We start from the raw sequence: 18,160 nt of genomic DNA on the forward strand, positions 1-18,160 counted from the left end.
CCTCTCCCCGAACTCTGAATCCTGAACCAGTGACGCAACCTAGGGGGCAGTTCTTTTTCATGTCCATTACAGTGGCTGTAATGAAACATGAATTGAAACTTCCTTGTGATTTAGCTTTTGCTGTGTGTCCTATTTCCTAGTCCTCTTGGACATTTGCTATTACTATCCATATTCTGAGTCGCTTCTAGCTGCCGTTGAGTATTGACGTCTATGTTTTTCTAATACATTTATGTTCTGCTTACATTTTAGAGAACATGGACTAATACAGATGACCTTCATTTTTACTATTTTTTTTAAAGTAGACTCCACGCCCAGCATGGGGCTTGAACTCACAACCCTGAGATCAGGAGTTGCATGCTCTACCTACTGAGCCAGGTGCCCCAGATGCCTTCACTTTTAAACCTGCCTCAATCTGAAGTCATAACTTCCCCACCCTCCCACATATAAGCTCCTTTTGAATTGATTTGTGACTGGTTATATTTTACTCCCCTAATATTCTATACTCCCCCTGCTAGCAAGGACAGAGGATAGATTGCTCTGCCTTCTATCTGTATAGTGCATCTATTACAGTGTCTGATTTACTATAGGTAGTTAAATCATTGCTTCTTTCCTAAGATCACTAAAGAGTCATTCTTGGTTTACAAACAGAATTCTCTTTACTACATTGAGAGAGATGATGTAAGGTTAATTTTGTTAGTTTCCACATTACATACGCAAAGAATACATCACCAGAATGCTGGATTCACGAAGTCTCGACACCACACATACGATGCTCATGTTATCGCATATTGCTTTGGAGACATAGCTGCCAACAGGAAAAGACAAGATCATCAGTGGACAAGTGGGAAAGTAGTTATATCCATTGTTGATACTACTAAATGTGAACCTGACACAGATATGGATATTCTTCCTAAATCAATTGGTCCTTTGATCACTGGAGTTATTCTTAGATTTGATTTTGACTGCACAGGTCTGACAGTTATGGTGATTATTAATTACAAGAGTCGCGATCCCAACCTGCTCGAGATAACACTGCCAAAATTCTCAAGATAATCTAGCAAATCAGAGATATTATTAATGATGAGAGAATATTCTTTTTTTTTAAAGATTTTATTTATTTATTTGACAGAGAGATCACAAGTAGGCAGAGAGGCAGGCAGAGAGAGAGGGGGAAGCAGGCTCCCTGCTGAGCAGAGAACCCGATGCGGGGCTCGATCCCAGGACCCTGAGATCATGATCTGAGCTGAAGGCAGAGGCTTAATCCACTGAGCCACCCAGGCGCCCCGAGAGAATATTCTTAAAGGGTTTTTTTTTGTTTTGTTTTGTTTTTTTTTTTAGTTCATTGGAGAGTGCTAGCAAGAGTATGAGCAGGGGGAGGGGAGAGGGAGAAACAGACTCCCCGCTGAGCAGGGAGACCCACACAGGGCTTGATCCCAGGGCCCCAAGATCATGACCTGAGTGCACGTAGATGCTTAACTGACGACACCCAGGTGCCCTGAGAAAGAATAGAGAGAAATAGAATTCTGTTCCCTTTGCCAATACCTGCCCTCTTCCAGGTGAGTACTAAAAGAGGCCATGCCTCCCTCCCCAGGGGGGTGATGTAGACATTGTGGGGCATGGCCCTGTCAACCATTCTCGTCCTATACTAATGAGGTGATACTCCGACCCCTCTTCTCCAGGAGTTGAGAAACGGGGGTGGGGGGAGGGGTAGAGTTCTGTTGACCATCCCTGCCTCGCACTAACCCAAGCAAGGCTAGTGCCTTTACCCCTCCCCTGCAGAGACTGAGGTAGAGCCCTGTTGCCCATCTCCTCCCTGCACTAAGGAGAGTAGAGGTGGCCCTCCTTCCTCTTGCCTTCAAGCACCACAGAGACAAGTAATAGCTAAAAACTCCTCAAATTTGGTAAACCTACAGAGTAAAAAAGTCAATCCAACCCAAGCAGGTTAGATTCGAGGAAATCTACAACACATTAAATTTCTGAAAACTAAAGACTAAAAATAACTTGAGATTTCCTCCTTGAATGGCCCAGCAAGAACATCTCAAATGAAAGCCCTTACTCCCCTCACTCTTATTATCCTCCTTCCTGTAACCTCATCCACCCACTCAAGTACCCTAGATGCCAGTTCAAGCGTGACTGCTAAAGGTAGTGCTGCCCCAGATGGTACACCGACCACCACCACACCAATTTGCTTTCTACAGAAAGCAAACCAAGCACAGTTGCAAAAACATCACCTAGGGCTACCACGAACATCATCTCACCTGTTAGTGATAACTGGAGCACAACGGCTGCTTTTCCAACAACACAAAAGACAAAGTCACTTGAAATCAGCCCGAGAAAAATGACACTTATCTACAGAAGAACAACGCTTCAAAAGACAGATCTCTCATTGGATACCATAGAAGCTAGAAGGAAATAACACAACATTTCCCAAATGCTGAAATAAGTTAATTACACCTGTGGAATGACAGATCTGTGCACAATATGCATAAAAATCACAAGCCAATTAGATGTCGTCTATAAGAAACCCCTTTCAGTTATAATGATATAAGTAGACTGGAAGTAAATAAATGGAAAACAAAGTCACATACAGACGTTACTCAAGAGAGCAGGAGTAGCTAAGTTAATAACAAAGTAGACCTCAGAGCAAAGAAAATTGCCAAGGACAAGGAGAGACATTACACAAACATAAGAGGGCCAACTAACCAAGATGACATAATACTAAATGTATAAGTACCAAATAACAGAGCTGCAAAATACATGAAATAGAAACTGATGGAGTTTAAAGGAAAAAGAGATCCATATTTATAATAATTTAACCATCTTCTCTCATAACTGATAGAACCACTAGATCAATAATCAAGAGGGGTATGGAGGAACTGAAACAGATAAGACGATGCCATTGGCAATTAAGAACATTCCACCCAACAAGAGTAGTGTACACATCCTTTTCAGGCACAAATCAAATATTCACCAACATACACCATTCCCTGGTCATAAAGCAAAGTTTGACAGACAGAAGGAAAAAAATTGTGGCATATGCTCTCTATAAGTGATTTAAATTAGAAATAAAAAAGATAGCAACAAAATATACAAACACTTGAAAAATAAATTTTTGAATAATCCATGGGTCTTGACTCCTGAAACTAATATTATATGTAATATTATCATAAATATTACATATAATATTAATATAATAAAAAAGAAATTACCAGTATCAAGAGTGAAGGAGTTGAAATCTACAGATATGTAAAAGACTAAAAGGAACAAGTTAGATGAAATGACTAATTACTGGAAAACCACAAACTACCAGAATGGTACTATCATCTGAATGGTACTATAACCATTAAAGAATTCACAGCTGGGGCACCTCGGTGGCTCAGCCAGTTGAACATCTGACTTCCACTCAGGTCTTGATCCCAGGGTCCTGGGATCCAGTCCTGAGTTGGACTCCCTGCTTGGTGGGAAGTCTGCTTCTCCTTCTGCTCCAATCCCCTGCTTGTGCACATGTGCGCTCTCTTGCTCTCTCTCTCACACATACACGCTCTCATGTATGTTCTCAAATAGAATCTTTTAAAAAAATTCTTTAAAAAAATAAAGAATTCATGGTTATGGGGCACCTGGGTGGCTCAGTCAGTTAAGCATCTGCCTTCAGCTCAGGTCACGATCCCGGGGTCCTGGGATCTAGCCCTGCATCAGGCTCCCTGCTCCACAGGGAGTCCATTTCCCCCCTCCCTCCCCCCGCCAACTCCCTCCTCTCATGCATGGGCTCTCTAATCAAAATCTTAAAAAGAAAAATCAGTCACTGTAATTTGTCTTGTTAACAATCTAAAAAGGAAAAATCATATGCTCAGGAATTGGTGCAGGAAAACCATTGGCAAAATTAAACATCTATTGATGATAAAAACCCTCAGCACACCAGAACTAGAATGGAACTTCCTCAACCTAATAAACAGTAACTACAAGAACATACAGTGAATTTCATAATTGTGAAAGACGCAACACTTTCTATCAAAGTCAAGGAATCTGCTCTCCACTCCAGTGTTGTTACTGGAGGGTTATTATTATTATTTTTTAAGTAAACTCTACACTCAACGTGGGGCTTGAACTCATGATCCCAGGATTAAGAGCTACATGCTCTATCAACTAAGCCAACCAGGCACCTCTTGTTATTGAAAGTTCTATCCAATGCAGTAAGTCAAGAACAAGGACTAAAAGACATACGGATTGGAAAACAACGGGAAAAAAAATCTGTCCGTTGACAGATGACATGATTGTATACATGGAAAATCACAAAATAGCTACAGATTAATGAGAGCTATTTGACTAATAGTTTAACGAGGTTGTAGGATATAAAATTAGTATTTCAAAAGCCAATTATTTCTACATACTATTAGTGAAAATTGAAAACTGAAGATATTACTGTTACAGTAGCACTCAAACCACTAAATACTTAGATATAGTCTTACAAAATATTTGCAAAAGCTGTATCCTGAAAACTACAAGACACCTGATAAAATAAGGAAGACCTAAATAAATTGAAGAGACATAAGGTTCATGGATAGGAAGACTCAGTTGTAAAGATGCCATTCGCCCCCACTGAAATTTATAGATCCAATAGAATTCCAGTATGAACTCCAGCAGAATTTTTGTGTGTCTGAGTAGGATTCTAATTTTTTTTTATTTAATCTCTATACCCAATGTGGGGCTCAAGCTCATGACCCTGATATTAAGAGTTGCATGCTCTTCTGAATGAGCCAGCCAGGATCCCCTAATTTTTTAAAAATTCCCTTAAGTAACCTCTATAACCAATGTGGGACTCAACCTCACTACCCCAAAATCAAGAGACACATGCTCCAAAGACTGAGCCAGCCAGGGCCCCCCCAACCAGCAGAATTTTTGTAGACATTTACAAACTTATTCTAAAATATACGTAGGACACACACACACACACACACACACACACAAACAAAATATGTTGAAAACAAGGGAAACAGAATAGCCAAAGTAATTTTGCAAAAGAACAAAGTGGAGGATTCACATCATCAGATTTTAAAATTTCTATGACGTTACACTTTCAAAGTAGTGTGTTATTAGAGAAAGGATAGATACATAGGTCCTTGGGACAAAAGAATCTTGAAATTAATATATCTGTGTTATCTAACATATTAACAGATATACATGTAACATATACATACAAAATTAAAACACATATATGTTATATAACATATATATATGGTCAATTTTTGGCAAAGATGTAAAGGCAATTCAATGGAGAAAGAATTTTTTCCACCCACAAGTGGTGCTGAATAATTAAATACCTCTATGTAAAAAAAAAAAAAGGAAAAAAACTTGATCTATATCTTACCCTATATAAAATTTAATTTAAAATGGATAATAGATTTAAACATAAAATCTCAAACTATACAATTTTGAAACAAAGGGGAAAACCTTAGTGACCTCAGGTTAGGCAAAGATTTCCTAGATACACATCTAGAGCCCAATCATTTTAGAAGAAAAATTGGAGATTCAAAATTAAGAACACGCAATCTTTGAAAGGCACTGTTAGAGTAGAAAGACAAGCCACAAAGTGGGAAAAAATATTTGCAAATCCTTATGTGATAAAAAATTTATATTCCAAATATATAAAGAGCTATCAAAACTCGGTATTAATAAACAACCCAACTAAAAGATGTACAAAAGGTTTGAACCAATGCTTCACCAAAGAAGATATGGCAAATTAGCAAATGAAAAACTGCCTGACATATTAGGGAAATACACAGTACAACTATAATGAGAGCACATTACACACCCATCAGAATGTAAAGTAGTCAAAACAAAACCGGAAAAAAACCAAGTAGAGGGGCGCCTGGGTGGCTCAGTGGGTTAAAGCCTCCGCCTTCGGCGTAGGTCATGATCTCAGGGTCCTGGGATTGAGCCCCGAATCGGGCTCTCTGCTCCGCAGGGAGCCTGCTTCCTCTTCTCTCTCTGCCTGCCTCTCTGCCTAGTTGTGATTTCTCTCTGTCAAATACATAAAATATTAAAAAAAAAAAAAAAACAAGTAGAAATGAAAAGACGGACAGCCCCTAGGAAAGCGTTTTGCAGTTTCTTATAAGGTCAAACATACCATATGACCCAACAGTTCCCCTCTAAGGTAAATATGGAAACAGGTTCATCCCAAGCTAGAAACAACATAAATGACCCTCAGCTGGTGAGGTGATGAACTGTGGTCCATCTCTACAATAGGGCCCTCACCGCTCAGCAGCTAAAGGGAGTGAATTCCTGATACACCACAGGAGGGTGAATCTTGAAAACCACGCTCACCGAGAGAAGCAAGACACAAAGGGATACATAATATATAATTCTATTTACATGAAAGCTTAGAAAATTTAAACGAATTAATAGGGACAGAAAGCAGATCAGTGGTTGCCTGGTGCTGGGGAAGGAAGGAGGGAGAGTCTGTAACAGAGCCTAAGAAAACTTGGGGGATGATGGAAATATTCTGTGGTTTGATTGTACTTCTGATTAAAAGACTTTATGTTTTTGTCAAAACTCAAACTATGTTGGACAACTGCATTCTATTTGGGGGAAAGACATAAAATTTCTTTGCATTGTTAAAAGAAATTAGATGGATAAAAGACATAATGCTACACAATATGGAATGTGTGATATGAAGGGGAAGTATTTAAAATTACTGAGAGGTGCCTGGGTGGCTCAGTTGGCCAAGCATCTGCCTTCGGCTCAACGTCATAATCTCAGGATCCTAGGATCGAACCCCACGTCAGGCTCCCTGCTCAGTTGGGAGCCCACTTCTCCCTCTGCCTCTGCTCCTGCTCATTCTCCTCTCCCAAATAAAATCTTAAAACAAAACAAAACAAAACAAGAAGCAGCAACCCAAATGATGAACTCAAAAAAAGGTATAAACCTTGCAAATAAAGACAGGATATTGAAGATGTAGGTATTCCATATTCTGCTGTGGGCAAACTAATGGGAGCCCTTTTGGAAAGCCTTTTGAAATGTACTGCATGGGCTGTGAACATCTTCCAAGAGCTAGCAATTCTCTTTTTGGACCCAAGTTTATTTATACATACATACATACATATATAAATATACATTTATACATTAAAATATTTGTATATTTATTAATATTAAATATTAAATATATAAATATAAATATATATTTAAAATTAAAAAATATATACATATATATACACACACACATATATATATATATAATTTTTTTAAAACCTCACTTATTAGCCCTTCATTTTTTCATATGGAAGAGTTGGAATCTTTGAGGAAAGCTGAAGTCGCAGAAGCAGGGCTTACCAGCTCGGTGCCGAGTCACGGCCCACGTGCTCCAGGTGACAGCAGCTCTTGAGGTATGGGTAACGGCCTTCCTCTTCCCACATGTACAAATGCAGAGAGTCATCCATGGACGTGCTGAGGACGTGCACAGAATCCTACAAAGGACACCTGGGATGAGCAGCCCTGAGTCCGAGGGCTAGGCAGTGGGCGGAGGCTCATACCTACCACCCATAAGTTGCCGATGGTCCTCTGGTGGTCCTCAAATCGCTGCAGCAGGTGGCCACTGATGGTGAAGAGGAATAAGGACGGCCCACTCTCAAAGACGATCACATTTCCGTCTCCGACTCCCATCCACACAGGACTCTCCATGTGAGGCGGCAACAGGAAAGTTGCAACCTGATGGGCTGTATTCATGCAAAACACACACACACACACCCGTGCGGGTGAACTGGGGATCCTTGAGTCCGCACAAGAGCTTTACGCAGAATGAAAACACACACTCCCTCCTTTCAGGGGACCTCAGTCTGCTGAGGAAGACGAAGGGCAGGCCAGTGACAGATACAAGGTCACGGACCACGGTAATGGGTGCCTGGACCCCACAACAGGGGGCGGTGGGCAGTAACAGGTCAGGCACAGAGGAGGCACAGGGATCCAGGCTCTACAGCAGGTTGGGAATCTGAACAGACCTGCCCAAGGGGGTGGGGGGAGCCCATGGAACATAGTAGAAGTCCGAGCATGGGCAGGAGAGGCCTGCAGGCTTGGGTTAAAGAAATCCCCTGCCCCCTTTCCACAGAACTATGGCTTCCAAAGAATACACACATGGAAGGGTGGAAAGGTCTAGAAACCGTGTCTCCCATGTGGCACAGCCTACCTTGGATGTCTTTTCTGTCCCCCGTCCTCTCAGCCGTTAGCTCAAAGGTGGTAAATCCGGTCTTTCGGAAAGAGCCTCTTCGGTACATCACGGTTATCCTGCTTGTCCTTCTTGGGGCCCAGCAGGCCCTGCAGCACGATGAATACGGGATAGAGAGGGACAGAGGGCTTTTGCCTTCTGCTGGTTTCAGCAAGCTCTCTGTGAGGAACACCTGGGGAGAGAGTACATTGCACATGCGGTCAGGTGAAGGGAGAAGTGACAGCATGTCAGGACAGGAGTGACTCCAGAAAGGCCTCCTTGAAAGTCCTTGTTTTGTGGGGGCACCTGCCTGGCTCCATCAGTAGAACATGTGATTCCTGATCTCAGGGTCAGGAGTTCAGGCCCACACTGGGCATGGAGCCTACTTAAAAAAAAAAAAAAAAATCCTTGTTTTGTGGCCAAAGCTTTATTCGGAATCTTAGGAAGCACTGAGTAGCCCCTGCTTGTCTCTGACATCCAAGAACTGGCTTCCTCTCCTGCCTGTCATGGTCACGCAGAGAGCAAAGCCACCAAAGTTGCTCTTCTGGGGTGCCATGGAGTTTCAAAATCATCTGGCCACACGGGAGCCCAGATCAAGCTGCAGTTGGTTGGATAGATTTTTCCCTTCTTGGAGAACTCGTCATGGCTATTTGGCTTTTGCTGCCTCCTCTTAGCTCCTCACTCTGGTGCGTGGTCCGCACGTGCCACATGGTAAAAATGGTGGACTCAGGGGCGCCTGGGTGGCTCAGTGGGTTGAGGCCTCTGCCTTCGGCTTGGGTCATGATCTCAGGGTCCTGGGATCGAGACCCGCATCGGGCTCTTTGCTCAGCGGGGAGCCTGCTTCCCTTCCTCTCTCTCTGCCTGCCTCTCTGCCTACTTGTGATCTCTGTCAAACAAATGGAATCTTTAAAAAAAAAAATGGTGGACTCAACGGCCACAGACTTTCTCAGAGGGACATTTGTAGGCCGATATGTTCTCATTTACTTCTGGACTTCTTTGTCCCTTCCAGCCAAGGTGGGTAAAAGTAAAGTAAGGAAAGCTAAAAGTTTACCAAAGATCCTACTTTCTTGAGACCTCTCTCGCCTTCCTCCAGCTCTTTGGCTGATTCAGGCTTCAGGAGTAAACTTTTATTAACTTATTATTTTTTTGCAACTAGACCCTATCACTTCAAAGAACATTGTTTCTTGGCTCCAAAAATGGATTCTACGTGTGATCCAGCCTTTGAGAGGTGGGAGCACCATGTGTAGTCCTACCTGAGTTCTGCAGTTTCTCCAACACATCCTAAACCCCACTTTGCTAATGCTTGACCCTCTCCTCCCAAAGTTAAAGCACAGAGCACCACCTACCACTGGCAAGATATTCTGATGTGTCCCAGATGCAAAGATCCATTTCTTGTCGGGAGAGCAGTGTAGGAGGTCAACAGTGTATTTGAATGCATTGACTTTAGAGACATGCCTTAGCTCGGGCACGGTCAGTGTGTACATGTCACCTTCAGAGTTGCCTACCTGAAACCAAAGCACCACCACCGCGTCAAAAGAAGGAGACAGGAAATCCTAGAGTCCACAGAAGGCAGCGCTGTCAGTTGCAAAACATACTACGGTTTCTTTGATCCCATAATGGAAAGGAAAAGCTACCTCAGCATTGTGAGAATGATCCCCAAAAATACAAGTTCCTAAGCCCCAATCTTCTCAAGAATAGTTACTCAGCACATCAACACTGTTCTTTTCTCACGACTTCCCAAACCCACGGCTCTCTCCATAATCCCTGTCCAAGGTCAAGTACTGTACAATTCACACTTGAAAGAAGAGACATAGATATGAAATCATTCAGGGAGGCTTTTTTTTCTTTTCTGGAAGAATGACTAGGGAAAACATACTTGCAGTTGATCAAAGGCCAAGATGGTAGCGGAGTTTGTATGGCCAATATTTGTGGGTATGTGTGGGCTCTCAGGGTTTGTGGTAGGGAGGACTCCAAGACAGACAGACAGACAGTAATGGGACAGTCATGGGGGCACAACACCTGTCAAGGCAGCGGGCATTTTGTTCTGTGGGCCCTCTCTAGGTGCAGGGCTCACTTACCATCAGGAAGGGGCCATCTTTTGTGAGACAGATTTCCAAGGAAAAACAGGCCTGTGGCATGGTGAGAGTAGCCAGGGCTTCCGCATCCTGACAATTCCACACTTTGACTGTTCCCTCCGAATCTGCAGTGAATGCAAGATGCATCTGAGGGAGGGTCGCCAGACGCATGATGCTCGACTGCTGGGCGGGGCTGGACCAGATCATAGTGCCCTAGAGAATGAGAGGACACTGTAGGTGTGCAAGGAACTCTTCACACCTACTGGGCTTTCTTTCTGCCAGTATTTATTTGGAAGTTTCCTCCAGATCCATTTTCTGCTTCTGGCAAAAGAATGAGAAAATTCTAAACATCTTAATTATTTGAGGAGTAGTGAGCGCAGAAAAGGAACATCACAGTACATTCAAGGCAAGATCTCACTGTGCGATCGATCTGCATAAAGAATTATCAGGCTTCTGGGCTCAAGTCAGTTCTGCCTCTTACAAAAAGTGTTACATTCAGCAAGTTATTTACCAGTTGTGGCTTCTTACAGGGCTCTCTATTACATTTCACAGCACATGAAACAGTCTTTCTGAATTCTTTCTGCCTAGGGATACCAGGGTAGCTCGTTAGGGATACCAGGGTAGCTCGTTAGGGATACCAGGGTAGCTCTGGTGGTTAAGCATCTGACTCTTGGTTTCAGTCCAAGTCATGATCTCAGGGTTGTGAGACTGAGCCCCATGTCAGGCTCCACGCAGAGCCTCTTTGGGTTTCTGCCTCCCTTTCCCCCTACTCCCAAATAAATAATCTTAAAAAAAAAAAAAGAATTCTGCCTAGAGCACAGTAGGAATTCAAAGAATATCAACTCTTGTAATTATTATTCCATCATCAATCTTGTACATTACAGATAAGACAAAAGAAAGTTTCCCTTCTCTTCAGCCTTTAAAGAATTGTGAAGTATATCAAAAAGAACACCAAAATGTATGTAAAATTTAGTTATTACAAATTGATCATATAACTCCCTCTAAGCCCACCAGCACTTGCTCTATTAACACACTCCCCAAATGTAATCACCATTTTGGTCTGTACCACTTAACAGGTTGCCTGTGTAGTGTTAGCTATTGCTGTGCAAGAAGTCATCCCAAAATTGGGTGGTTTAAGATCAAAACCACAACGAGATATCATCTCACACCGGTCAGAATGGCTAAAGTCAATAATGCAATGACCAACAAGTGCCCACGGGGTGCAGAGAAAAAGGAACCCTTGTGCCCTGTTAGTGGGAATACAAACTGGGGCAGCTGCTGCGGAAAACAGTATCAAAAAATTAAAAATAGAACTACCACATGGTCCAACAAGTCCACTACTGAGTATTCAGCTGAAAAAAAGGAAAATGTAATTTGAAAAGATCTATGCATTCTTATGTTCATTGCAGCATTATTTACAATAGCCAAGATACGGAAGCAACACAAGTGTCCATCGATAGATGAATGGATGAAGATTGTCGCGCGCGCGTGTGTGTGTACACACATACACACACTGAAATATTACTTGGCCATGAAAAAGAATGAAGTCTTGCCATTTGCAACAACATAGATGGATCTAGAGGGTATAATGCTAAGTGAAGTAAGTTAGAGAAAGACAAATAGCATATTATTTCACTCAAATGTGGAATTTGGGCGCCTGGGTGGCTCAGTGGGTTAAGCCACTGCCTTCAGCTCAGGTCGTGATCTCAGGGTCCTGGGATCGAGTCCCGCATCGGACTCTCTGCTCAGCAGGGAGCCTGCTCCTCTCTCCCTCTCTCTGCCTGCCTCTCTGCCTACTTGTGATCTCTCTCTGTCAAATAAATAAATAAAATCTTTTTAAAAAATGTGGAATTTAACAAAACAAACAGAAAAGAGATAAACCTCCAAACAAACTCACAACTATAGAGAACAGTTACCAGAGGGGCAGGGGTGGGAGATGAGGGAAACAGGTGATGGGGATCAAGGACTACCCTTGTCATGAAGAGCACCAGGTGATGTACAGAATTGCTGAGTTGCCACATTGTAGACCTGAAGCTAATCTAATGCTGTATGTTAACTACACTGGAATTTTTTTAAATAAACAAAATAAATAATAAACGCTCTCCCAAAAAAACTGCATGGTTAAAACAGAAGTTTTTGTTCTTCCGGTTTCTGTTAGAAATTCAGGTACATGGGGCGCCTGGGTGGCTCAGTTGGTTAAGCGACTGTCTGTGGCTCAGGTCGTGATCCTGGAGTCCCGGGATAGAGTCTGGAATCGGGCTCCCTGCTTGGCAGGGAGTCTGCTTCTCCCTCTGTCCCTCCCCCTTCTCATGCTCTCTCTCTCTCTCTCTCTCTCTTTCTCTCAAATAAATAAATAAAAGAAATTCAGGTACAGCATGGCTGGGTGGTTTGTGGCTTGGGGTCTCTTACGGGGTTGAAGTTGGTTTCATAAGGATGAAGCTCAAGATAGTCGACTCATTCGGCCAGCAAGTTGGTGCTGGCTACCTGTAGCCCTCAGTACTTCCCCACACAGACCTTCCCTGCAGGGCATCTTAAGGGTCCTCATAACACTGCGGCTGGCTCTCTAGGAGCCAGTGACTCAAGAGAGAGGAAGTGTCTTTTAGGATGTAGCTTCAGAAGTTACGCACCATCATTTCTGCAATGTCCAATTGGTTACTAAGGTCAGCCTGATTCAGGGTGGGAGTGGACTACCTAGGATCATGAATACGGGACAAGGAATACTGAGGCCATCTTCCAGATTGGCGGACACACTCCACCCTGCAGTCCCTAATAACTCACCTCCCTCCCACATGCAAAGTACACTTGCCATCGCCCATGCCCCCAAATAGCTCACCGTTACAGCATCATCGTAAAATCTGGATCTCATTGTTTAAGGAGATGAGGTTTCTTAGATTCAGTTCACGTTGATGTGAAAACCTCAGAAATATCCAAGTTGTCTGACCCCCATCCCCAACATACAAGGATAGGACATTATACCATAGGTAAGGATAACATTATAGACTGTCTCATCCAGGGTCGGGGGGGAAATGGCAGTAGAGGGGTGGGAATCCCTGCTACACATAAAATTCGAGATCCAATGACAGTGTGCTGATAGTACACTGACCAGGACTCAAGGCCCAGGAAAGATTCTTCAGGACTGTTAGCTCTGCTCTCTGGGCTCTTGGTTCTGCCTTCTGCGTTATGCTGCCCTGTCCATATCCAGTGGCCCAAATCCATAGCTGAGTAGGGTCACAGGCTGCTTCTTCCCTGTAAGAGTTCAGGATTCAAATGCCTCTTTTCCTGTTGTGATATTTCAGCCCCTGTATATCCAAGCTGGCAGCACCCTTGCCAATACAATTCCCTGAAAAAACTTTGTGGGTCTCCAAAGAAACTTACGGGAGTTGACGTCTTTAGACAAGAGCCACATCCACAAGCCTTTGAGATGAATCCCGACACCCTGGGCGGCGACTGGGGCTGCCGAGGACGAGGCCTCAACCTATGAGGTCCATGGCTTGACCTCGGTTCTGAGACACCCTCTTAGTTCTTTCTGAGGTTGAAAAGAATGTTGCAGTCACCTATTTGGCTTTACCTTTATGGTATGGTTTATTAATGCTGCCCCACACTGATCTTGCTTGCAGTCTTGGCCTTAAATCGTGGCACCATTTGCCATCTTGAAAGACTGCAAATTTTTGGAACCAGCAAGCTTTGGCTCTCTTTTATCTGACCGTCATTTTCTCCTCTCCCTCTTCTCTTGTTTTACTACAAGCAGTGGCCAGCACTCAGCATTCTGCCTAGAATTCTCGTTGGCAAGAGCATTCAATTCCTTGGATCTATTCACTCCTTTTCACATTAGCCGGGGTGACAATGTTGCTAAATTTTCTACAGCTGTAACAAGAATGCTGTTTCCTCTGGTGTCCAATACCCTTGTTTACATTTCCCTTTGTCTTCACTGGCAGCCTCATGGCAGGCCACTAGGTTTCTGCTAGCTCTCCTCAAAGTCCCAAACTCTCCTCAGGGTTTCTCCAGCTTCTTCTCACTGCCTGGTTCTAAAGCTTCTTCCACACCTTAAATTATAATCAAGAAAAGGAGTACTGGGGCACCTTGGTGGCTCAGAGGGTTAAAGCCTCTGCCTTCGGCTCAGGTCATGATTCCAGGGACCTGGGATCGAGCCCCACATTAGGCTCTCTGCTCGGCAGGGAGCCTGCTTCCTCCTCTCTCTCTGCCTGCCTCTCTGCCTACTTGTGATATCTCTCTGTTGAATAAATAAAATCTTAAAGAAAAGGAGTACTAAAATCTGTTATCTGTTGCTGCCTAACAAACACCATAGCAGCTCAAAGGAAGAAACACTTATCTCACACACCTTCCATTGGTCCAAAACTCGGGCGGTGAGTCACTGAGTGGCTCTGGTTTCGGGTTCCTCACTTGGTTGACTGTGGACACAATCCGAAGGCCAGAAGGTTAGCTTCTAATGTGATTCACTCACAGAACTGCAAAGATGATGCTGGCTGTTGGCAGAAGGCCAGAGATCTTTGCCAAGTGGACCATCCACTTGGCTGCTTGGATGTCCTCAGGGACATGGTGACTGGTTTCCCCTAGAGCAAACTATCCAAGAGAGTGCCTTTCTGATTTTCTCAGCTTTAGTGAAATGTAATCGATATATAACATTGTGTAACTTCAGGTGCGCCTGGGTGGCCCAGTCAGTTAAGCATCTGCTCAGGTCATGATTCCGGGGTCCTGGGATCGAGTCCTGCATCGGGCTCCCTGCTCAGCAGGGAGCCTGCTTCTTCCTCTCCCTCTGTTGCTCCCCCTGCTTGTGTTCTCTTCTATCAAATAAATAAGATCTTTTTAAAAATTGTATAACTTTAGGAGTCCCTTCTAGACTTTTATTTCATCATTCTCCTGCTACCTCATATATTCATAAAGGGTTTACTTGTCATAGTTCAGAAGACCCTGTGTGAAAAACAGTCATTAAATACTTTTCACAGGGAGGAGAGAAATCCAAACAGGGAAGGCCAAGAAAAATACAATAACTTGTGACCCACTTTGGGGTCTTCTGGTTCCCCATCTCGTGATTCTTGCACTATATTTACTGGTCCTGATGTAGAAGACCTTTGTCTACCCTGGAAGTGACTGGAGTTGGAGACCACTTTCTGAAAAAGCCAACATAACAAATGCCAACAGTTGAGAGAGAGAAGTAGAATAGGTTGTGGAGAGGCACAACAGCCCAAGTTTATTTCACAGCCATTCCACGTTACCAATAGAAAGTAAGTCCCTGTACAAATCTATATTGAAACACACATAAGGGGTGCCTGGGTGGCTCAATCGGTTAGGCGTCTGCCTTCAGCTCAGGTCATGATCCCAGGGTCCTGGGATTGGGTCCTGCATCGGGCTCCCTGCTCAGTGGGGAGCTTGCCTCTCCCCCTACCTGCCTCTCCCTGTGCTTGTATACGCTGACAAAGAAAATCTTAAAAAAAAAAAAAAAAGAACTACACATTGAAAAGTGAATTTTCTGTGTGTCTACCATCTAAATGGAAAGGTCCCAGATTCCCAGTTAGAAGACCCAATTTGAAACTCTGTCCCTCTCACCAATTCCAAGTACCATTCCCGCCCCCCAGCACTTGCCACCTGTGTGGAACAGGATGGACACAGAGAGGCGTTCCTTGTGCTCCTCGCTGGCCAGACTCACCTCCTGCAGGTCCCAGGCGTAAAGCATGTGCTTTGATGACACTGTACAAACGACTGACTTCTCCTCTCCACCCACTGCGTGGCCATATCCTGAGAGATAAGCCATAGGTCCTAAGATTCCTAGAAGGAAACACAGACAATCCTGGCTCACCAGATAGTTGAGGGATGAGCCAATTGAATAAAAAGGACTCTGGAAAGATAACGATGTTTTCCTGCACCCTCTTAGGAGAGTTTGGGAAACAATTATGGAGGAGAGGAGGAGCTGGTTCTAGAGTCATCCATACGTAGGTTCCCGCTGCAGATTGGCCTGAGACACTGGCCGACTTATTTTTCCTCCTTTGTTTCAGTTTCCATACATGTCAAATGGGGATAAAGAGGTCTCCATCGGAGAACTGTTCTGAGTTTTATTTTTTTAATATTTTATTTCTTTGTCAGAGAGAGAGCGTGTGCAAGCACAAGCAGGGGGAGCAGCAGGCAAAGGGAGAAGGAGAAGCAGACTCCCCACTGAGCAGGGAGCCCGATGTGGGGCTTGATCCCAGGACCCCGAGATCATGACCTGAGCCGAAGGCAGACACTTAATCGACTGAGCCACCCAGGTGCCCCTCTGTTCTGAGTTTTAAAAGAGATACTGGGAATAAAGTTAATGGTAGAAGTCCCATTATTTCAGTTTCCTTTTTGTTTAAAATCTTTATTCTATGAGGAATGGGAGGGCTTTGGAGAAAGGAAGTCACAGGGCCTGATTTTAGCTCATGTAAAGATCACTCTGGTCTCTCCATGCACCATAGACGGTGGGGGCCAAGAGAAGATGGAGGGAGACCTTGACCGTGACTGCAGCAACCCAGTCCCACTAAGCCTTCATTTTCTTTGTTTTCACTGAATGAAGACACAGGGGGAAAAAAGATAGTGCATTTCTTAAGACCAGATTGTCATGTTCCTTTAGGGGACCATATCCCCGCACCGAGGTTCCCACTTGCTTCTCTGAAGATAAAGTCCTCTGGCTTCACCCTCGCCATCCGGTGCTCCAGCTTTGTTTGTCTGAGGAAGAACTGCTTCCAGGTCTGTGAGCCCGGGCACGGGGAGAAGCTGCAGAAGCTCCATTTCCTCAGACACAGGTTTCTGGAAACAGAGTCATCGCCCCCCCCCCCCCCCCCCAGGCAGCCCCCGTCAGCTCCCTCCTCAGTAGCACGGGTCTCATGAACCCTTTCCACACTGTAAGCCTCACTCCTGCCTCTCCCAGCGCAGCCCCACCCAGGCCACTCGGTACACACTCAGATGTCCTCTCCCTCCCTCCTGCCTTCCCGCCTTACCCTTCCCTTGCTCACCTCCATAGCTGGTCATTCTCTGCAAGCCTGTTCCAGCACTGAGGGGGAGAAAGGAAGAGGTAAGCAGGCGGTCAGTACCCAAAGGCTGGCTCATTGCTCTGCTCTCCTCTGTTCTGGAAGCCAGGCCCTCATCTCAGCAGTAAACCAGCCACCAACCCGGCTCTCAAAGCCCTCCCAGGCTGGGGGCACCAGGACACGGTAACCACAGAGGCCCATCGCCTCGAAGACAGGTGCTCGGAATTCTTGTGGGAGAAACATTGGGTTTCCCCGGGCTTCCAATGGACCATTTGATTAGCTCAGCGACACCTGGATATTTGTCTGTCCTTTACGTTTAACAAAACGTGAGGCCCTCAGAACGAAGGAAGCTAACCCCCCAAACCCCAGCGCATCCCTCCGCTCTTCTGCGAGCTGGGGCTTCACCTGGTCAAGAGGCAGCTGAAATCCGGGCATTGGGTCTGTGGGAGCCGAAGGAAGGGGCCGGAACAGGGTAGACTTAAGCAAGGAGGGAGGCTGCGTGGGTCCAAGGCTGGGGTCGCCAAGAGGCCAGCGCGGAGGGGCTGAGGTGAAGGGGGTCTGTGTGATGACTCGTGGAAGGGGGTTGGGGGGACGGGGCCCAACAGAGAGCGGCTTGTGGAGGGCATTTACCCTGTTCACTCGAGAAGCCTGGAGCAAGCTGAATGCATCCAGGAAGGAGAAGATTTTCAAGAGCGGCACGTCAGGCACGGGGACCTCCATCTTGCATGGCCTGAACCTCCATCCAGTCTCCTCTCCGGCTGCTCTGAATTTAACGTCTTGGCCCGAGTCTGCAGCACTTGGGAGGATCCCCACCCGGAGCTCATCGGGCTCTGACAGAAACAAGCCGCAGGTGGGCATGATTCGGCCTCTGACCCCGGGCCAGATCCACA

The 18,160-nt window shown here is 44.8% G+C and overlaps 1 protein-coding gene across 1 annotated transcript; it reads right to left on the reverse strand.

Moving 5' to 3' along the window:
- Nucleotides 1–705: 705 nt before the first annotated feature.
- On the reverse strand, nucleotides 706–17,471 carry FBXW12 (F-box and WD repeat domain containing 12; the record flags this gene model as incomplete). Its single annotated transcript, XM_080814394.1, has 10 exons — nucleotides 706–805; nucleotides 7,327–7,460; nucleotides 7,531–7,709; nucleotides 8,177–8,387; nucleotides 9,541–9,699; nucleotides 10,273–10,482; nucleotides 15,935–16,053; nucleotides 16,892–17,049; nucleotides 17,256–17,293; nucleotides 17,412–17,471. 10 exons carry the CDS (start codon nucleotides 17,469–17,471, stop codon nucleotides 706–708), a joined length of 1,368 nt encoding a protein of 455 aa, XP_080670520.1.
- Between the last annotated feature and the right edge of the window lie 689 nt (nucleotides 17,472–18,160).

This window comes from Martes martes, assembly GCF_963455335.1.
Source record: "Martes martes genome assembly, chromosome: 1".
Classification (NCBI taxonomy): domain Eukaryota; kingdom Metazoa; phylum Chordata; class Mammalia; order Carnivora; family Mustelidae; genus Martes; species Martes martes.